Consider the following 22,502-nt stretch of genomic DNA (forward strand, 5'->3'; position numbering starts at 1 on the left):
CTACTCCTCCCCTCACCAGCCCCCCTTCCCACTCACTTGGTCCCTGGGACTGGTCCACACGGGGATGGTCGGCACAGGCTGAACGGCAGCCTGTTGGCCCTGATGCTGCCTGATGCCATAGTGGCAGACAGGTCAGTACCAGTGCTGGCTGTGCTGCCAACCGTCTGCTCGTGTATGACACGGACCTTCATCTCTGACTTGTTGGTCTGGAAAGCTCTTTGCTGCCATGTAGAGCTTCTAGGGTGGGAAAGGTAACCCAACCTAGGCGGAATGGGCTGGGTTCAGCTGGCTTCTGGAGAATCTGGTGGGGAAGTGAAACTTGGTTTCAGATACCTCTCTGGCCTTTGGGAGGGCGTGAGTTAGAGAAGTGGCGTGAAGGGAACCACAGTGCTTGAGTCAGGCCCGTGGCCTTGACACCATGCAGGCACTCTCCAGCCCTGGCCAGCTCCATCTTTTCTGTTTTCAGGATACTGGTCGAATACAAGCCAGGCTATTTGATTATAACCCTGGCTCTGCCTCTTACTAGCTGTGTGATATTGAGTTATTGAACTCTTCTGGACCTCGGTTTCCTCATCTGTAACATGGGAATAATACCTATCCCCATAGGGGTGTTGGATAAAATGAATTAATAGATAAGAATCCTTAGAATAGTACATAACAGCCAACATTTACTGAGTACTATTAACTACCAGAATTTCTCCTCCTCCTGCCCCAAAACTAATGCTTACCTAAATTTTTTTTTTCTTCCCCATATGAGGACAAGCTTATAGCTCAGGGTGAGGAGGGGCTAGGGGAAGCAGCTGCCTTAGGCTCTTCTAGCAGAATAGAGCACTTAGGCAGGAAGATCCAGACACCTGCTATGGAAGTTAGTTAAGGAACTCCCCTTAGCTGGGACTGTTTCCCCATCTGTGACTAGGGATAACTTGTTCTGTCCAACCTCCTGGCTTGTACAGGGCCTACGGGATATACTTTTCGGGGTTAGTGTGAAGTAAGTGAGGATTCTCAGCTTGGATGTTATTTGGAGGAGCCAGGCTGACAGGCTCTGAGGGGTCAGGGATTCAGTTCCATCCAGGGCCAACTCTTCTTACCATTGCCTTCATTGCACGAGCTCATTGTGAGCGTTTAAACAGCACGGAAGGGTGGTTCTGGGAACGGCATCGATGCTGTGTTTAAACCAAGCATGAGTCTATAGATGCCAACGGGAATCACATCACGTAATCAACTTTTCTCTTTAACTTTTTTTTTCATGCGAAGGTAGACATCTTGTGTCCTTACCTATTACTTGTAACAGCTGCATTCTCCTTCGTATCATGGTTGAACTATATATTTGATCTCCTTTTTTAAAAACAATGTTTTTTTATTAAAAACAATTAAAAAAATTTTTTTGACCGGGCCACATAGCTTGCAGGATCTTAGTTCCCTGACCAGGCATTGAACCTGCGCCACGGCAGTGAAAGCAGCAAATCCTACGCACTAGACCACCAGGGAACTTCCTGATCTTCGAATACAATTATGTAAGCGTGTAATTCTTCGTATACCATTTTCTCAGAAGAAATTCTTAGAACTGCTGGGTTGAAAGCTACGCCCCTCTTGACCGCAGGGCTCTGGGAACGTACGGGTGCCTGTTCCCCACACTCTTACCACCACAGGTCAGTAGCCGTTCTACGGCTTTGCCTATCGGAGCATCATTGGGTAAACAGCATTGCTGATTTAACATGGACCTCTTTGATTAGACGCCAAGCATCTTTATAGCCGCTTATATCTTATAAATTGCCTCTTTGTGTCTCTTATCTATTCTCCTGAGTTTGTTTCCTTGTCTGTAAAGAGCTTTCACACGTCAAGGGGTGGATATCCTCATGTTTCAAGTTTCCCACTGACTTGGCCATTGGTGTTTTTTTTTTTTTTTTTTTTTTTTTTTTTTTTGCGGTACTCGGGCCTCTCACTGCTGTGGCCTCTCCTGCCGCGGGGCAACAGGCTCCGGACGCGCAGGCTCAGCGGCCATAGCTCACTGGGCGCAGCCGCTCCGCGGCATGTGGGATCTTCCTGGACCGGGGCACGAACCCGTGTACCCCGCATCGGCAGGCAGACTCCCAACCACTGCGCCACCAGGGAAGCCCTGGCCATTGGTTTTTCTTCATGGGGTCCTTCCATCCTGCTGTTTGAAAGGATTGTGTAATGATGAATATTATTTCCGTCCTATTTTTATCTTTAAATGTAGCAAAGACCTTCCCTACCCTATATGCTCATAAAAGTATCCATTAACTTTTTGTAAAAAGTTAATGCAGGTGTTTTTCTCCTGCTGTTGCATGTATACAGGCTCATGATTTTGATAGGTAACTTCGGCAAACGCTATTTCCATTGTACATAGATTTCTGTCAACACTTCCACGTCAAAGGGTCCTGTTTACAGAAACAAATGTACAAAGTATGTGAACAATGAAGGTCCTTGCAGCACTAAGCTCCCTGTGCTTTCCCTGGAGGGAAGCAATCTAAGTTTTGACTTTCCTGGATATCAAAATCCAGTCCAAATTTGCCCAATTTAAAACTTCTTCCCTCACCTGAAACCACCTCCTGGTATAAGAAGGCAGCTGAGCCTTGAGAACAGTTGAGTCAGACTTGATGGGGATAATTAACAAACCACTTTTGCTGACTTGTGGCAGGAAGCAGAGCTGCTCGGCGCCTGTCAGGTTTTCTCTCTTCCTGCCTTTTGGGGACAGGGACAGGGGCCGTGACTGCAGCTAGGGGATACTCAAGGGGGATCTCCTCCCTCTCCATCTACCCCTGGCTCCCTCATCTTTACACTGAGATCATGGCGCTTTGCCTTAAATAAAAAGGAGAATACTTCACAGCCTGTTTCTTCAACTTAAGCAAAATTCAACTCTGTAAAGTGTGACTCCATGCCCAGACATTTCTGTAAGGGTGTTTTACATAAAAGTGCCACTCTGGGGCTTCCCTGGTGGATCAGTGGTTAAGAATCCGCCTGCCAGTGCAGGGGACCTGGGTTCGAGCCCTGGTCCGGGAAGATCCCACATGCCGCGGAGCAACTAAGCCTGTGCGCCACAACTACGGAGCCTGCGCTCTACAGCCTGTGAGCCACAACTAGTGAGCCCATGCACCACAACTACTGAAGCCCGTGCGCCTAGAGCCCGTGCTCTACAACAAGAGAGGCCACGGCAATGAGAAGCCCGCATACCACAATGAAGAGTAGCCCCCGCTCGCTGCAACTAGAGAAAGCCTGCACGCAGCAACGAAGACTGCACGCAGCAACGAAGACCCAACGCAGCTAAAATTAAATATAAATAAAATAAATTTAAAAAAGAAAAAGTACACTCTGTTCCAGCAGTAGGAAGACCAGATACCCAGGTCAACTTTCAGAAGCAAACAACTAAAATCCCAGATTATTTGTGTGTGTTTTTAAAAACATGTTTAAAACATTGCTGAGCTAATATTAAAAAAAAAAAAAAAGGCATGCACAGAGGCCAAAAATAAAGTAAAGACAAAAACTCTGGGAAGTGAGCCCAGCTTCTATTCTGGGATTTCTGCAGAAGCCTGGAGGTCTTGACATTCTGCTTTGATGAGCACAGGGAACTGCAGATCAGCCCAGAGGCTGCCAGAGATGGGGAGCCTAGTGTAGGCCTCTGTCCAAGCTGGGACTCAGGGGGTTTCATCTTCAGGCCAGAGTGAAGGAGAAATAAACCACTGCATGGAAGCGGGCAGCAAGGGATCTTGCCTATCTTGACTATGGTGCTGGATGGATGAAAAAAAAAAATCTACCCTGAGGATTAAGAGTACAATTCCCTCTTCTCTGGTCCAGATTCTTAGTCTAGGGCAGGCGTGAGGACTCTTGAAAGTTCAGTTTGGAGAAAACCTCAAGGGCTGAATTTAATTTAAAGTGATCCCAGGGTAAGAATTAAAGTGGTCTGGGCTCAAGCAGAAGCAAATGCAAACCCTGACTGAAAAAAGAAGACACGATTTCAGCCAAAGTCTCAAAGAATTCTCAAAGTCACAGATAAAATGAGCATTTCACAAACCCCAAATCATAAGACACCATAAAAAAGAGTGAAAAGGGGCTTCCCTGGTGGCGCAGTGGTTAAGAGTCCGCCTGCCGATGCAGGGGACACGGGTTCATGCCCCGGTCCGGGAGGATCCCACATGCCGCGGAGCGGCTAGGCCTGTGAGCCATGGCCGCTGAGCCTGCGCGTCCGGAGCCTGTGCTCCGCAACGGGAGAGGCCGCAACAGTGAGAGGCCCACGTACCGAAAAAAAAAAAAAAAGAGCGAAAAGACAAGGCTCCGACTGGGAAGATAGCTGCAACACAATAAGGGATTACTATCCAAACTGTATACGCATTTTAAAATGGCCACAAATCAAAAGGAAAAAGACAACCCAAATAGGAACATAGGCAAAGGCACAAACAGGGCTTTCGCAAAAGATAAACTCAAATGGCCTGTAAGTGGATAAAAAGATGCTCAACCTTATTAGTAATCGTGGATGTGAAAATAAACTTCAAGATACTATAATATACCCCCCAGATGAGGAAAAATTTAAAAATCAGAAAATATTAAGGGTTGGCAAGGGTATGGAGACAGGTACACTCATCCATGGCTAATCAGAGTGTAAACTGGTACAACCATGTTGAAAAATAATTTGTCATTAGAAAACAGACTTGTGGTTGCCAAGAGGGAGGGAGGGTGGGGAAGGGATGGACTGGGAGTTTGGGATTAGCAGATGCAAACTATTATATACAGGATGGATAAACAACAAGGTCCTACTGTATAGCACAGGGAGCTCTATTCAATATCCTATAATAAACCATAACGGAAAAGAATATGAAAAAGAATATCTATGTATAACTGAATTACTTTGCTGTACAGCAGAAATGAACACATTGGAAATCAATACTTGAATAAAATACATTTTTAAAAAGTTTGTCATTACCTATAATATGATCTATATAATAAATCCTCTCCTAGGTTAATATCCTAGGAAAAACCCTTGTACCAGAATGTTCACAGAAACACTGTTTATAATCGCAAAAAAATTGGAAACCCATATATCCATTACCAACAATAGGACATATAAGTGCAGTGCGGGGTATTCCTATAATGGGATTCTACAGTGAACGAGAAGTAAGGGTTAACCTGTCCAAGTTTATCCCTCTTATAAGGCTCCATGGGATCCAGCCACTGACTGCCAAGTGCCTAAGGCGCTGATCAGTTCCAAAGCTTGGACCCCAGCCCCTGAGTTATGTCAGAGGAGGGGCTGGTGCTTCTCCAACCGTGAATGCAATGCAGTGAGTCCTGCTGCCCACGAGCCACATCAAACAGCTGCAACGGCATCCTTTGGACCCTAGACCCAGGATCACGTCAAGGGATAGAGCTGGTACAAACACCCACCCACCACAAAACATGGAGCTGGCAGGTTAGGGCCTGAAGCAAGGTTCTGCTACATCATCCTGTTACTGTCTCCCTTCCCCTGAGGACAACAAAGGAGAAGCTGTGCTTCCCAATCGGGCAGCTCAAAAGCACCTTAGCCCGATGGTGGGAATCGCCCCCCAGAGCGCCCTGCCCAGGATGAATGCGCATGTGGGACCTGCACATCTGTACGGCTGCCCCCCGTCTCTGGTGAGTGCTGTCCCAGCAACCTAGGGGGAGGTCTGCTTGGCCATTTGCCTTTGTTGGCACGATAGTGAAGAACTACAGCTATGTGTATCAATACAGCTAAGTCTTATGAACAATGCTGAGCAAATGAAGTCAAAGAAAGCAAGCTGAATGATTTCATTTATACAAAGTTCAAAGATAAAAAGAAAAAAAAAAAGGAAGAAGAATATATAGTGGGCTTCCCTAGTGGCGCAGCAGATGAGAGTCCGCCTGCCGATGCAGGGGACACGGGTTCGTGCCCCGGTCCGGGAAGATCCCACATGCCGCAGAGCGGCTGGGCCCGTGAGCCATGGCCGCTGAGCCTGCGCGTCCGGAGCCTGTGCTCCGCAACGGGAGAGGTCACAGCAGTGAGAGTCCCGCGTACCGCAAAAAAAAAAAAAAAAAAAAAAAGAAAAAAAGGAAGAAAAATATATAGTGACAAAATTATAGAAGCAAAGGAATAATCAACCCCTATTTCAGGGTAGCAGTTTCCTCTGCGGGGGGGAGAAAGAGGGATGCATTCCTGGAAGGGCACACAGAGGGCCCCCAATGCTGTCTTTCTTAAGCTGAGTGGTGGATACAAGAGTGTTTATTATCCTTTAAGCTGAAAAGATATATTTTAGACACTTCTGAATGAATGTATCAAAATAAAAAACAAAAAAACTTCTAAAATGTTGGTTAAAGACCTGTTCCAAATTCTGAAAAACTTCAGATGAGATCTTAGACTTCACGCTGCTGGTTTGAAACCAGCCACCTCCCAACCTGCCTTACGACGACCTGCTGGGCGTTATTCCACCATTCCTGCCCTCCACCCTCCACGCTGCCTGTCTTCCCCTTCTGGCTCTCTCCTCCCTCCTCACTTCAGCAAGGCAGTGGGTCTGCCAGAGCCTCTCCTTCCACAAGCCACCCCTACCCTGGGTCCACCTAGTGAATTTTTACTTCTCCAAAATGTGCCTATGTCGCCTCTCCCCAGATTTACCTTTCATAACAGCTGCACCCCACCCTCTGCATTGGCACCTCTATGAGAACTCTACAGCCCCACGGTTGTATCACCTGTGTGCTCTCACCTCCCTGCCTAATCACGTTCCACTTCGTGTTATCAGAGCCTTATAAACTAAGATTTATGAAGGAAGGCGGCCATGTCAGCCCTCACCTTTATAATGCAGGTGTGGAGGGTCAAGGGCCACCGGGACCCCAGCAATGTCAGTGGATGCCAACGCAGACAGGAGCAGGGAAAAAGCACCCAGCTATGGAGTGCTTCCCATGCTCTCTGCACGCAACAGTCCTGTGCAGTAGGCAACATTAACTCAGTTTTACAGGTGCAGAAACTGAGACACAAACACACAAGTCATAGAGAGCTGCAGCTCTGGGATTCAAACCTGGCTTCTGACTCCAGAGCCCACGCCTAACCATAGCACTACATCCTGGAACACCGTGGAGCTGCCCGCTCCTGTCTCAGCTGATGATGGAGCAGTCTCTGTAGCCAGACAGCTTAAAATCCCAGCTCTACTACTTATGGTTTCCAGTCTGTGGAATGGGGAAAACAGGGCCCAGCCGTGGTGCTGACAGCTCAGTCCTGGGGCCAGTGTTACTGGGGAGACTAGTGTAACTACAGTGCCCCCAGGTGGCCGCCTTGGTCAGTGCTCCAAGGCCAAGCAAGCTTCAACAGTGGACGGGACAAGGGTGGGTCTGGGGACTGGGTCCTCAGGCATGAACGATCCAGGAATGGATCGTCAAAGGGGTCAAGCTCATGTAGGATGCAATAAGTATTAATTACAAAACTTCATGAGCCTAATAAGGGTCTGGAATAGGTGAGCCCTTTAGAATCTACCAACGGAGCCCTACTTCCAAAAGGTTCACCTGCAAGACAGCTGAGCTGAGATCTGGGGAGACGTGGCAGGGACGACAGCTCTCCATTCCATCCTGGCTGAAATAACGAAGTCTGTCATCCATTCCCCCCCCACCCCTCCCCGCCGCCGCCTTTTGTTTCTGCGGAGAGACAGAGCCTGGGCTTCGGTCTGAGCCCCAGGTTTGAATCTGTCTGCCCCTCAGCAGCGGTGAATTGAATGCCAGCAATGAGTACACGGTCCTGCCCTCGGGAGAGTAAAACCTAGTTATGAGAGACAAATGCATAAACACCTCCAAGGTAACGTGGTTAGAACTATGCCAGAGGCACGAACCCGGATTGAGTGAGGGCACTCGCCTGGCAGGGCAGGGACCCTGGGGAGAGCAACCAGTGTAGTGGTAGAAGTAAAAGTAGCAGCAGCAGCCGTTAGAATGTGTACGGCATTCATCACGCCCATCACTGCCCTAAGCACTGCTCACACACTAACCTGCTTAAGCCTTACAAACGTCCCTAATAAGTGCACTATCCCCGTCTTCCAGATGAAGGCACTGAACAGACGGGAGTTAAATAATCTGACCGAGGCCCCTCACTACTACGCGCCAGAGCTGGGATTCAAAACCCAGAGTCTGTCCCCAGAGTCCCAGAGCCTATCTCCCACCCTGGACTGCAAAGGGACATGAAGCCCCGTGCGGGTGCAGGAAGCTGCCCAGTTGCTGGACAGCTAAAGGCAAGGTTGTTGCAAGCATGAAATGAGAAAACGTATGTAGAGTGTCTGGCACACAGCCCTTCTGCCCGTGAGAGTGGAAAGAGGGCAGGAGAGATGGAAGCACTTCAGAGCCTTATGATCCACATGCCAGTCCTTCTAGGGCAGTGGTCTGGAACTGACTGGGGTGGGGGTGGGACTGTAGTCCCTCTGAGATATACTCTAAGCCCCGCCCCCAGTGCACATTTGCATGGATACAACACACGCTTCACACAATCTAAGGGAGACCACGGTGCCCTTTCCAACCCACAGGTCCCCCAAGAACCTCTGTCCGTATGTCCCGCAGTTTCCAGTTTTCCTGGAAACGAAGGCAGAACTTAAGAATGCATCTTAGTATCTAGCCAGAAACCATTAGATGGTTTGGTGCTGTGCTGGCCCCAGGACACCCCCAGGGTCCTCAGCCACCCCACCTTGAATGACGCTGCTCCACCACCTGCAAACAACAGCGGACAGCTCTACAGGTCCATCTTTCACTCAGCAGTTTCCCTTCTCCTTTTTGGTCCTGCTTCAGAACTACATGATGGGTCTTTTCTGAAGACCCATACTCTTTTCAAATCACAAGAAATACCCCCAATTGGCTGAGGATACATAAAATTACTATCGTCACACATCGAGCCACACCTTCAAATTGGTACTACTTTGGTTGGCAAATGTGGGAAAACTTCCAAACGCTGCCTTACCACTCCACTCTTGGAAAGTTACCTGTAAGAACTAACCTAAGTTAGCAAAAGGCTGCATACTTGAAGATGCTCACTGCACACTGTTTAAAAATAGCTAAAACTCTGGGACGTTTTCCAAAAGGCAAGTTCCATGGACACCAGGGGTTACACACACATACATAGAGGCTCTCCTTGTCAAGTATTTATGAGGAAACTGGGTCAAAAAGTTAAATGGTTTCTTTGCTGCAGGAGTTTCAAGGGTTTTACTAGCTAAGAGGCATTCTGACCCTCCTAGAAGACACCGCACGACCGAACGATGTGGCCACACGGCACGGACCCAGCGAAGCACACGCGGAGGGCTCTGCTGTGTCAACATGGACTGCTATGCTTTGACCCCACCGCCACCCCAAGGGGACACCCCATTTCTTGGCTCCCCTCCCTGGCACAATTCCTTACCTACAATCACTGCCTCCCACTTTCTCACTTCTCTCGCCCCAACGCTCTACTGGGACCGCTCTTCTCAAGGGTACTGATGAGCTCCTGGGGCCACACCCAGTGGCGCCGCACTCCGGCCACACTGGCCTCCTTCCCCTGCTCCACGCACCTTGACCATTCCATTCCAGCCTTAGGACCTCCCCTCAGTCTGCAACACTCCACCTCCCCTTTAGCTCCCGTCAATCAGGCTTCAACTTAAGCGTCATCTGCAAGAGGCCGTCCCTGACCGCCCAAAGCAGCTGCACTGACCACCCTCATTTCCCTAATTAAATAGGGCATTCGCTGACCTGCTTATTTACTGTTTGCTGGCTGTCTCCCCGGGACCAGTTCTATTTCAAATCTTCAAACACCAGAGTTACAGAAACCCTTCTGATTCAAGCTAGCCTGGGACAGATGTTGTCACCTCGGACTAAACGACTGAGGAATCCCTCCTGGCGTGCCGGCAGCCCCTCAGCCCTTCCCCCTCCCTTCCAGGTTCGCGTGGGAGCCAACCCCACGAGGCAAGTGACAGGAGACCCTATGAACACAAAGTCAAGGCCTGCAGGGACGGGAAGAGTCATTCCGGCAAGTGGCTTGTAGGCTTCTTTTTGTTTTTTTATTTCTGTTGTGCAATTGAAAAAAAAAAAAGAACGATGGGCATCCTGGTGGCCAGAGTCCTACTTGGTGCCCCCCCCCTTGACTTTCCCTGCTACAGACACACAGAGGAAGGTGGCTGTGTTGGTGTTTTCTTTTTTTAATGAAAACTAGATCGCTGCTTACAAAAACCTGCCTGAGCCCTCGGCCCAGCCCCTTCACAGTTCCCGTGGCTCAGCCTCACCCCGACTCTGCCCCACGGCTGCTCCCAGCGGGCCCGGAGGCTGCACGGATGAGGGTGTCCATGCCACCGCGGCTCTCAGCCCGCCGCCCGGACCAGAGGGAAATGATGCGAATGTCCCGCCCCATACACCCCCCACCCCCCAGTAGTCTCTTTTCCCCTGTCCCCACCCCCCACCCCTAACGCTACCCCACTACTGAGATGAGGCCCAGCCCCTGTCAGGAGGGCCGGGGCCTACAGGCTGTAGAACTTGAGGCTCCTGTCCATGCCTGTTGAAGCAATGAACTTGGCGTGGTGCCCAAAGGCCACCCCCGTGGTCAGGCCGCTATGCTCTGTGGGGAGAGACAAGAGACAATGGTGAGGCGGCTTTTCTTCCTCGGGGTCTCAGCACTGACCCCTGATGATTCGCTCCCAACCCATCCAGTCCTCCCCCACCAGTGTTCCTCATCCTGCGGGCCTCTGCCCGTATCGACCTCCCTGTGGCCTGTCAACCCCCGAGGCCAGGGCTCTAGTCTGACCCGCACAGCACTGAGCTCCAGGGCCTCACTCGGTGCTGGCCCACGGCAGGCACGCAGGTTTTGTGGCTGGGCTGAGTGGAACGCCAGTCTCCCCCACCTAAGCTTTTGGAGCAGCTACAATTCGGCTCTGCTCGGCTCGGTTCAAGTCCGAGAACTGACTGGGAGCTAGGCTGGTTGGTATGTATTTAGTTCTGACTCCCTGTGTGTAACTGGAATATTCTATCAGCTGGTTCTAGCTCATGGGGTTAACTCCAGGAAACTTGGGCCCCTGGCGCAGGGCAGGGCTGGGGCAGGGGCAGAAGAGGCTGGGCAACCCTCCTCGGTGGGCTCGGGCAGTTCATGGGCATCAGTGCAAATTCCTAGGATCACAGCCGGCCCACCAGCTCCCCACTACAAAGCCACCCTGTGCTTCCAGCCCTCCACTCCACCTAACTCTGCTGCAAACCAAAGCACCAGGGCCCAGTGAAGGTTAAAACTCGTGGGCCACACAGTCAGGCCTGGCCACCTCGGGGACACACACACCGAGGAGAATCTGGGGGGGGGGAAGGTGCTTGTGCCCTGCCCACAACCTGCTGATGAGGACAAGAACTTCATCAACAAAGACAACAGCAGCCGCCGTTCACCCAGCTCCTGAGGGTGCAAGAGGCACCCTGTCACCGTGCAGGCGCCTCCACAGCACCAGCTGGCACAACCTGCAGTGTCAGAATGCCCACTGAAAGATGAAGAAACTGCAGCTCCAAAGGGCAAGTCACATACCCGAGGCCACACGACTATGAGGCTGCCAACCCTGCTATCCACCGTCTCAGCATTTCACGCTCGTCTTCTCTAGTACTTAGCACCACACTTAAGTAATCACTGGTGAAGTCACTCTACATCTGCCTTCCCAAGCTGACCAGAAATTCCGTTAGTGCAACACTGGGCCTGCCTTGTTTATTGCTCTAATCCTCCATGGACTAAGACACAATATTGAATGATACAGTAGCACGTCCTTCCTATCTGCCAGACACTGTTCTAAACACATACATCTATGTGTATTGCTATTCTGTATTTATACGTTTACACGTTATGTACATTTGTATTTTATACGTTTATATATTTATATAAACTCTTCTAAACACATGTATATATATAAACTCAGCTAAACCTCACAACAACCCCACTAGGTATGTACAGTCCTCCCCTGGTATCTGAGGGGTGCTGGTTCCAGGAACTCCTGCAGACACCAAAATCCACAGACGCTCAAGCCCTTTATATAAAATGGTGTAGTATTTGCATATAACCTACACACATTCTCCTACATACTTTAAATCATCTCTAAATAATTTATAATTCCTAACACAACATAAATTCTATGTAAATAGCTGTAAATATAAGATAAATGTTAACAGTTGCCAGTGTGTGGCCAATTCGAGTTTTGCTCTATTTTCGACCCACAGTTGGCTGAATCTGTGAAGGATCAACTGTACTATTATCATTCTCCAGAGAGGTTAAGTAACTTACCCAATGTCACACAGATTCAAGTGGTAGAGCCAGCATTTAAAGCCAAGCAGTTTGACTCTTTGAGTTCATTGTCTTAGCCATTAAACTCTATTGCCTCAGATAGTGATTAAAAGCGGCCTTGGCAAATGCAAGCCTACCCCTAGAAATTCCTAACACAGTGAGATCTTCCCACTTTCCTCTGGGCCAGGGCACCCAGAGACCTCAGCATCCCAGGGCCAGCCTCTACCTGTAAAGTGAAGAATCTCCGTCCACTGTTTGCAGATGTAGATCTGGACATCCGTGCCCCCAAGGGCCAGGTAAGTTCCGCTCTGGTCAAAGATCAGTGACTTTACCTGCCAGAATCAGGAGAGAGGTCACATGAGAGCAGCAACTATGAGCAACTGGGGATAAACAGAGGCAGTTTAGAGTAATTCAGTGAATAACCAACAAATGAGGAGGAGAGGCGACCAAGAGAGCTGGGGGGAGGGAGGGGGCGCACCTCAAAGTTGTTATCCAGCTGCAACGTCTTAAAGTTCTTAAGTTTGCGCAGATCCCAGAGCTTGACAGAGGAGTCATCAGCCGCCGTAGCCAGGTAGTAGCCGTTCTCGGAGAAGGCGATGCTGGTGATGGGGCCCGAGTGGCCAGGGAAGTTGGCCACGTTGGTGCGCTCCTACAGTTGGGGGGCAGGGAGTACAATGTCACCCACTGGTCAGGGGGAGAAAATGGAGCTCATCAAAGTCCTACTTCTGAGATGTCCTCTTCCATCCTTCAGGGAGGACAACCAGCAGGAATAGCAGGGGTGGTGCCCAGCCTGGGGCCCCCAGACCACACCTACTGTCACACACACACACACACAGAGCCACTGTCCACTCTTGAGACAGCCCTGGGGCCAGGTACCATAAACACTTCACCACACTGCACAGTTCCAAGAGCTCCAGCCCTGGGCCGCAGATGGAGGTCACCGCGTCCTACCTTCAAGTCCCAAATCTTGATCTGAGAGTCCATGGTTCCTGTCCCGAAAATGAGTCCGTCAGGGTGGAACTGCGCACAGGTGAGGGCTGCGGAGAGGGAGACAGCCGTGCGTCAGCGCCCCAGGGGAGACTAAGACTAAGTGCAGCCAAGGCAGGCTCCTCGCTCTTCCCACTGCTCCCCGGGCTGGCGCCACGCCTGGCTCTCAGCAGGTACTGGTGGTTAAGTGTGTTTTTAGAACAAATGAGCAAATGACTAAATAAGACATTAAAATACACAAAACACAGCAAATGAAGAGCCCAGCGCTTCTGAGGCAACTTACAGCAGCCAGAGGTTTCATCGGTCACCTTGGTGAGCACACGTCCTGTCTGGATGTCAGAGAAGGCCCAGTACTGAAAACACAGAGACAACGGAGCCAGTAAGACAGTGGGTCCCCAGGTTCTGGTGGCCCCTCAGGAAGGCAAAGACTCTAGGCCGGCAGACCCTGGCAAGGCCAGCCCCTCTTGGTAGAGGGAACATTCTCCTTGGGGTTCTGCGGAACCGGCTGTGGTTTGGTAAGATGTTCCCTCCTCCCAGGATATAGGAGTTTGGGGACCAGGAGCCTCTTTGGGGCCCTGGCTGGGACCACACCTGGTCATCAGAGGAGCTCAGGAGATAGTCACCAGTGGCGTGGAGGCTGAGGCCTGTCACAGCACTCTCATGGGCCCGAACAACCTGTACACAAGAGGCGTTCGGAACAGACCAAATCCTGATAGTGGCATCTGGCGAGGCGGAAAACACCAGCTCCTAAAAGGAACGCAAGGAGACAGATGATCACAGACAGAGAAGAGATGGACCACAACCATCTTACAAAAGAGGGCTCAGGGGCTTCCCTGGTGGCGCAGTGGTTGAGAGTCTGCCTGCCGATGCAGGGCACGCGGGTTCGTGCCCCAGTCCGGGAGGATCCCACATGCCACGGAGCAGCTGGGCCCGTGAGCCATGGGCGCTGAGCCTGTGCTCCGCAACGGGAGAGGCCACGACAGTGAGAGGCCCGTGAAGAGGGCTGGGGACAGCCACAGCCCTGCCCTGCCTGGAACCACCCATCCGCCCCTACGATGCCTAAGAGGACCCCAGGGTAAATGCTATTAGAATGGGAAATTAAGCAGCCTTTGGCCAACGGCGGGAGGCCCTGCCATCTAGTGGTAAAAAGGATAACTGCACCAAAGGGAAATTTCCCACAACCCTTTTCCAGGACCAGAGAAATGTGGCTTAGTGCAATTGAGAAACTGAATTTTAAATTTCAGTTTACTTAAATAGTCTGGGGTGGCACAGGTCTGAACAGTACCAGGCCCGGAAGGGGCTGCAAGGGCATGTTCCAGTGCATCCCACACTTAAGGATTCCGGGGGCAAGTTAGTTCCCAGAAAAACTTACGTGGTGTCACCAACCAATTATTTTGGTTAGTTAGGACGTTAAAAACTATAAGGTAAAACCAACTACCATCTTCCATCAATGCACTTGCATGAGAGAAATAACATTAACTCGCAGTAAGCAAGAAAACAGTGCTTCAATTGGAACATATCTAGTTTAATGAAAAGTTCACCATGTTATTTTTCTATTTCTAATTTCCTTAAAGGTACAGAGAAAAGACTCTGGGAAGAGCTGATCCATCCAGCCACTTGTTCTACAGTCCCAAACTGTCCTAGACGTAAAAACTCAAATCCCATGTCATTAATCTGGTCAAACGAGCTGCTTACCCTCTAAAGCAGCAGCTCTCCGTCTGTTTTAACCCACACCCCTTGCAGCGGTTAACGTCGCGTTTCCACCCTCAGCCTGGAGGACCGCAGGAAGACAGACCCCTCTGTCCTCCTCAGATACACGAGGCAAGATCCTGTTGAGCTTTATTTCCTACAGTCTGTATTATAAACACTGTAGGGTTTTTTCCCTTTTCTAACATAAAACATTTCAACGAATACGCTTTTCAAACTACACAATTCCTTTCTCCCCCCCGGTTTGAAGGCCACGCTTCAGGAGCTCTGACACAGAGCAGAGGGCAACCCCACGACCACAAGCCCAGCCCCTAACTGCCTGAGCTGGAGAGTCGGCACTCCTTCTCAGGCCCATGTCACTTCACCAAGGAGGCAACGGGGTGGGGGTCTGGTCCTGGGCCCCTAAACCACTGAAACAGGGCTCAGGAATGAGGGCTGAGGGTGCTAGGAGAGCCCTTACCTGGGAAGGGTGAAAGACCACGCTGGTGACTTTCTTGGTATGGCCTTTGAGAGTGGCCAGGATTTGCTCAGAACTCTTGTCGAAGACCACGACATTTTTATCTGCCCCACCTGAAGAGGACAAAAATGAGATCCAAAAATGCGTCAGGCCCACCCAAGTCCCTCTGCTGAAGAAGGTACTTTTGTCCCCAGGCCCGCTCTCACCAGTGAGGATCTTGTTGGTGTCGGAGGGGCAGAGGTCCAGGGCAAGGATCCCGGGAATGCTAGCACTGTGCAACCCCTGTGCAGAGAGAGCCACATCAAACCCAGTCACGGCCGAATCAAGGCAGGCCACAAAGCCGCCCAAGTGCCCCGGCCCCGGCCCCCGGGAACATAAGTGACTCCTGTTCCTCATCCACTGCACTTGGACTTCTGCCTGGATGCAGTCAGTCCCTCATTGGCTATTGGGAAAGCCAGAGCTGGGCAGGAAGAGAAGCCTGACAACTGAGCAGCCAAGACTAGAAACGGGGCAGGGCCAGAGGCCACGCTGACCTGCCCCACCCCAGAAACAGCCTGGGAGAGCCATGTCTCCAAGTCTGCAGGACTCCGCCACTCACCACGTGGGATGCCACCTGCCGGTATTTGCTGAGCTCTTCCGGCTTCACCAGCTCCTCAGGCACAGTCTTCCCTCTCTGAGAGAAAGAAAAAGCCCCCCAAGAAAAGAGGGAGTGAGTGCAGGACTCGGCCATCCCCCCTCCTCCTAAGGGGCCAGCCACGTCCTCCAGGCCAGCTCCCGCCCCTGACCCTGGGAGGACTCACCTTCTTCCGCTCTGTGGTTAGCACAGTGGCCTTGTCTTGAAGCTGGCGAAGAGAGAGGGGAATAGGCTCAACGTGAGACAAATTATTTTGCCAGGAAAGCAACACGGTGAATGCTGTCACATCTACGCTTTCACGAGCATCGCCAGGAACTCATCACCTGCCGAGCTCTGTGCTAAAGGCTTCTGCGCACGATCTCTGTTTACTTTCATTCCAACCTTATGAAGTGGGTGCTGATGACCCTATTTCACAGAGTAGGAAACTGAGCCTCAGAGAAGTGAAGTCACTTGCCCAAGGCCAGAGGCAATAAATGGCACGGTTCCCAGACCACGCCTGCACCACTAAGATGAGAGCTGAGATGCATGCTGACAACCTGAACGGCTTGGAAAAGACACACACTATCAACTCGTACTAAGGAGGATCCCCTGAGTATAACAGAGCACTGGACTTGGACTCAGGGGCCAGCTCTGCCTCTTGTGAGCTGTGCCTTTGAATCTGAACCTCACATTCTTTACAGATTCTTCATTTGTAAAATGAAAATGATCACTCCTGTTCTGTCTCCCTCAAAAAAAAAAAAAGAAAACGTGTAACAAAATGTTTTAGTCTGCAAAGAACCGTAATGAGAGCAACAAACGGTACTTAAGAGTAATCAAAATCTTTAAAATTCCCACAAGTCTGTAAAGCAGGTACCATTATCCTCACTTTAGAAGGCAAATTAGACACAGGACTGGTTAAGTCAGCCCAAGGTCATAAAGCTTATAACTGGTGATATCAAAACACAAAGCCAGGCAGCCTAGTCGGAGTCTGTGCTCTGTACCACTCGACTTCATCTCCAAATGGATGGGATTTTTATTCGTATTGGACTCCAGGCAGATAGTGAAAAGGGAGGACCCATCAGCCTTCCCACCAAGTGAGAGCACGACATACCTTCTGAATAATCTCGGGAGTCATTCCCACCAGCTCGCCCAAATCCATCGGCTCGCCTGCACCCTGAAGAGCAGAAAGGTGAAGGTGAGGAGCACAGAAATGCCAGAGAGCCTTGCAGAGGAGGGCTGTGCGAGCCACCGTGCGCGTGTGCGCATACACACACACATACACACGTGTGCGCGGGCTGCTGGCGAGGTTGGGGGGACACTCACCACAACACTAGGCTGGGAGCTCGGCACAGCCTGGGGCACGATGAGACCAGCCTGCGGTTTCAGGGTAGCCAGAGCTGGGAGAGAAGACAATGTCAGAAACAGGCTATTATAAAACAGGCCCAGCCCAGAGTGGGGCATGGCAGGCGAGAGGCTCTACCTTCTCGGGCAGCAGTGACTTCCTTGGTGAGACGGGCGATGACACGGCAGGCGGCATCGTGCTGGTACAGAGCGTGGGACAGCTCTTGGCGGGTGGTCTGCAGCTGCTGGCGCAGGGTGAAGCTGTGGAGCATGACTGCGTCCTGGGAGAGGGAGATGCCACTGAGGGGGTGGGGGAGGCGCGAGGAGCACCCAGCAGAAGAGTCAGCCCTTGATAAGAAGACTAGACCAGTACCAGTGACCCGAGCAAGATCTGAGTAACTCTGAACGCTTTGGGAGATGCCCCCGAGCTCCTACGCACGCCAAACCCTGGGCACACAGACAGGAGTGGGAGCCAATTCTTTCCCATTCCCATCTTCTCTAATTTACCGGCACATCTCAGATGTCGTGCCGTCACCTTGTCAAAGGGAATAAAAATGCTACAGCTGCTATTTATTGATTGCCCTCACTGCGTCAGGCACTACGTCAGACAATCCTCAAGATGCAGTCGTTCATTCACACTTTAGAGCACCTACTATGTACCTGGCGCTGCTCTCAGTGCTGGGGCTCTACTGATGAGAAAAATAAGCCCCTGACATCATGAAGTTTATACTCTAATCTTATTCTAATTCTCCCCAAACCCTGAGAGACAGGCACTAATCCATGTCATACGGTCAGGAAAAGCAGGACTTGGATACGAGCAACTTGCCCAGGGACAAGGCAAGTGGGCAAGGAACAAAGCGTGGAGCCCAGATCTCTGTGAGGTCAAGAAGCAGGCTCCTCTTCTGCTCTCACCCTCCCCTCAAAAGAGAAAGTAATGCTCCATCCCTCCCACCCCCACGTCCTAATCCAGTGATCCCTTCTTCTTTTTTTTTTTTTTTTTTGCGGTACGCGGGCCTCTCACTGCTGTGGCCTCTCCCGTTGCGGAGCACAGGCTCCAGACGTGCAGGCTCAGCGGCCATGGCTCACGGGCCCAGCCGCTCCGCGGCATGTGGGATCTTCCCGGACCGGGACACGAACCCGTGTCCCCTGTATTGGCAGGCGGCCTCTCGAGCACTGCGCCACCAGGGAAGCCCCAGTGATCCCTTCTTTTCAAGTGGGTAAGATACCAGTTCTCTTCCAGGGCCTTACCCATTCGTCCTGCAAGGCTTTCAGAATGGCGGGGATGCTGGTGGCTGAGGGAGGCTTGGGCCGGATTGGGTGAGCAACTGCCAAGAGAGGGAAGGTGGATGTGAAAACCCACAGCCCAGGGCGCTCTGCCCCTCCCCCGCTCTTCCCCTTCAGCCTGCACTAACAGACCACCGTCCCCTCCCTGAGCCCGCGGGCACCCCCTCCCACCCTCCCAGGCCCCGGGCTAGGACGGCCCTGGACTGAGGCCGCCAGCAGGCACCTTTGATATCGATGAGCTGCTCCTCGGACAGAGGCTGGTTGTTGATGGGATCTGTGCCATTCTCTGCAATATACTTCTCAATGAGCCGCCGCTCGTAGACGTGATTAGAGACAGGGGACACACACGGGTGCTCTGGTACTTCATTGGAGACTGCGGAGAAAAGGCAGGCAGTGAGCCTGGGGTGGTGAAAGAGCCACAGGGATGCTCCACCTACTGCTGGCCGCCACAAGACCACACGTCCCTACACTCAGCTAACAGCAATCAAGACGTGACACCGAGCCAGTTTCGGACGGTACCCAGAACATTTCCCAGCCACCTAACTAGCTTCTCCTTCAGTCTCCTGACAGGCAGATAGTCAATAAATAATTATTACAGGACTACTAAAGCCAGGCACCTAGAGAGCAGTCAATAGTCCCCGCCCATCTCATTTTTGAACAAAGATGCTTAGGCACCCATTATACCGCAGGACAGAGAGATACACACGAAGCCATTCAAATCTCAAACTAGAGCCTAGATGGATTCTCAAACAAAGAAATTACAAAGCGATGTACCAAGTGCTATGATAACAAAAAGCACTTACATGGTGTTTACTAGGTGCCAAGGGCGACTGTAAACATTCTCCACTGCTTAACTCATCCTCACAACAACCCCCAACAGAGCTATCATTTACACCCCTTGAGGATAGGGATTATAGCTGGTCTCTGCCTTCCAGAACAATGCAGATGCCCAGCGGGCACTCAGTAAACATCTACCCGATGAGCAAATGACAGGAAGGATGGAGCCGGGAAAAACAGAAAAGATCTTTCTCAAGGTTCAAACAATGAATGTGAAAATACTTTGCACACCGTCATCTCTTTAAGGCGTAAGGTTCCTTTTTCTAGTCACATTTCCTTTCGCTCCTTCTTCCCTTTGTATTGGATTTATGGAGAGGTTCTGAGAAGAGTAAAGGGCTTGAGAGTTAGGAAGCCAAGAGAGAGAAAAATGAGAAACTAATACCCGGATGAACAATGAGAATGCAAAACCTCTGCACGCCTCAATAAAACACCTAAAGGAAAGACAGGACAAGGCATTTGAAAAGAGCATGGATTCAGGGTCAGAGAACCTGGCTCCATCATGCAGCTCTGCCACTTACTAGCTGTACTGTTTTACAAAAGCCACATTCTCCTTGACCCTTACATCCTTATCTGTAAAACCAGATGTTTATTTCTGCTTCGGAGAATTCTTATGAGGATATAACGAGATCACAGTCTTGCAAGCGCGCTGTAAACCAACAGAGACCTGGCTTCCAGCCCTGTCACTGCCTCTAACCTACTGTGCGACTTCTGCAAATTGCAGAAGTTCTGCCTACCCAAGCGAGGCGCCTCAGACAACATCCAGTGCCAAGGCCTTCATTTTGCAGATGGGGAAACTGAGGCCCGCATCCCTGCGCCAGCGGAGTCGGATCCTGCACAAGCCCTAGGGTTTCCTGTTTCCCCTGCACCTGCTCCCCTCTATCCAGGCCTCAGTTCCACTGCGCAAACGAGATGGGTGGCCTCAGTGCCGCCTGCGACAATACGCTTGAGGCGTTATGTAAACTGTGAAGCGCAGCGCAAATGCACCTCACACTTAAGAAGGAGGACCCTCGGGCTGACAGGCCGCCGCCCTGCCTCCCGGGAGCCCCATTTTCACCTCCGCCCCAACCCCGGCGTCGCAGCGGCCCGCATATCCTCCCGCTCGGCTCTCCGGCCTCCTGCGACCCGAGATCGGCCGCAGCCAATACTCACTAGAGCAGATCAGGGACATGGCGCCGTCGCTGCGTTCTAAGGCTCCTCACACCGGGCTCCGGGATCAGCTTCCGAGCCTCCGCGGGCCACTTCCGGTTCCCCGCTGCTTCCGGCACGCTCCGCTAAGAGCGGGGAGCAGCCCCGCCGAGCGACGCTCGCTTAGAGCTTCACGTGGGACCGCAACCGGTCGCGCGCCTCAGCCTCGGGCACTTAACGGAAGCTGCCCTTTCCCAGAATGCAATCGGGCAGGAAAGGGCGCGCCAGGAACTACTCGGCTATTTCCGGGCCCTCTCGGCTCGTTCCGTAAAGCGCTCCCAGGGGATAGGCAAGGCGATCCGAAACTACATTTCCCATGATGCAGTGGGACTTTGAAGCCAATCAATTCAGCGACACCCTTTTGAGACCGGAGCTGGCGGGGACCGTGAGACCGTAGTCTTGCAAAATTTGGTGTATGCGAGAATTTCTTAACGAACTTCTTAAAATGCATCTTCCTGGGGTCTACTTTAGAGAGTATGCGTTGTCAGTGCGTGCCCCACGTGATTCTCGGGCAAGTGTTTCTCGGAATACGCTTTGAAAGACCCAGTGAAGTAGGCGCAGGTGCAGATAGGTAGAGAAACTAACACTGGCCAAGAAAACTGTTCTGGTCTTGCCTCTACTACCAATTTGCTGTGTGATTTTGGGCAAGTCCTCATCTTCTGCTCATCCACACTGGCCTTTTAAGTCCTCAAACTTACCCACTCTGGCTGGTTCCAGTTATGTTTGCCCAGAACACTTTCCTCAACTCCCTCTCTTCTTTCCCTCCCCTCCCATCCGCTCCAAAGTAAACTCAATCACACCTTAAATGGTACTTCCTCTGGAGCGTCTTTCTTGACCCCTGACTGAATTTTAGTCACGGTGCCCTGTAATTCTCCCCTGAGCCACTCTGGATAACTATAATCATTTAATTATTTAATTATGTACAAGTATCTGTTTGCTGTCTGGGTTCTCCGCTAGGCCATAAAGTCCGTGATGGCAGAAACCATGATTGTTCCGGTCACTCTTGTTTCTCAGAGTCTAACACGGTGCCCAACACAGAGCAGGAACGTCATAACTATTGTTGGTTGAATAACAGGCTGCGTGACAGGTCAGGCATCGGAAGTACTTGGATGTGGTAGGAAATAAAATGGATCCGTTTAGAGGGGACCTTGAACCTGAGGTGGTTAGACTTGATTGGGTTCACAGCCGGACAGCAGATCAGCTATGGAGTGATAACCACATTTCCAGAAGATTCCTCTGGAAGACATTAACTGGATGGGTTGGAGGGGGAGAGAGAAAGACCCAATAATTCATTTGTTGGACAAATTTATTGAGTATCCACTATGTGCTAGTCAGGCTCTGTACTTGATACTGGGGATAGCACTCTGAGCAAAACCAGAGGTGTCCCTGTGCTGGGGAGCTTATGGCCGTGACAGAAGATGAAGGAAATGGGGAGTCATTTCAAGGCTTCTGAGTTTCAAAACAAGCCCCTCAGGGAATAGAAAGGATTCGGGGCAATTGATTTTGGAGTAACTATTACAGGTGAGATCATGATCTCAGGTTCCTCCCCACTGCCCCCAGTCTCAATCTCCCCACAAAGGAGATAAAGATTACCTAAGGCTGGGAAGGAAAGAGGTGGGGGAATGGGCTATATGCATAGCTGTCAGTGGGTTCTTGAGACTGGAACTCTATGCCCTGCTCCCCTAGGCCAAGGCTGCTGCTCCTTGGGAAGCAAAGGTACACATTGGTCAATAACCCAGAAGCCCCATTTCCCAGGAAGATTTAGTTGCAACCTGTGTGGACAACTGACAGAGGATTAACCAGGACAATGCAGCTCAAACAACTAAGAGGATTAGGTGAATTCTTCCCCTCCACCCTTT

At 51.0% G+C, this 22,502-nt stretch overlaps 1 protein-coding gene across 1 annotated transcript; it reads right to left on the reverse strand.

The window, feature by feature from the left end:
* Positions 1-10,007: 10,007 nt before the first annotated feature.
* Positions 10,008-20,827, reverse strand: PRPF19 (pre-mRNA processing factor 19). The gene is made up of 16 exons (XM_082659873.1): positions 20,608-20,827; positions 18,845-18,994; positions 18,586-18,662; positions 17,477-17,618; positions 17,320-17,393; positions 17,108-17,170; positions 16,184-16,225; positions 15,982-16,056; positions 15,590-15,665; positions 15,387-15,496; positions 13,811-13,966; positions 13,503-13,572; positions 13,184-13,269; positions 12,711-12,881; positions 12,459-12,564; positions 10,008-10,546 (listed from the first exon to the last, which is right to left on the reverse strand). The coding sequence occupies exons 1-16, from the start codon at positions 20,624-20,626 to the stop codon at positions 10,449-10,451; spliced, it is 1,515 nt and encodes a 504-aa protein (XP_082515999.1). The 5' UTR covers positions 20,627-20,827; the 3' UTR covers positions 10,008-10,448.
* Positions 20,828-22,502: the final 1,675 nt, after the last annotated feature.

This window comes from Grampus griseus, assembly GCF_964374135.1.
Source record: "Grampus griseus genome assembly, chromosome: 8".
In the NCBI taxonomy this organism is placed as follows: domain Eukaryota; kingdom Metazoa; phylum Chordata; class Mammalia; order Artiodactyla; family Delphinidae; genus Grampus; species Grampus griseus.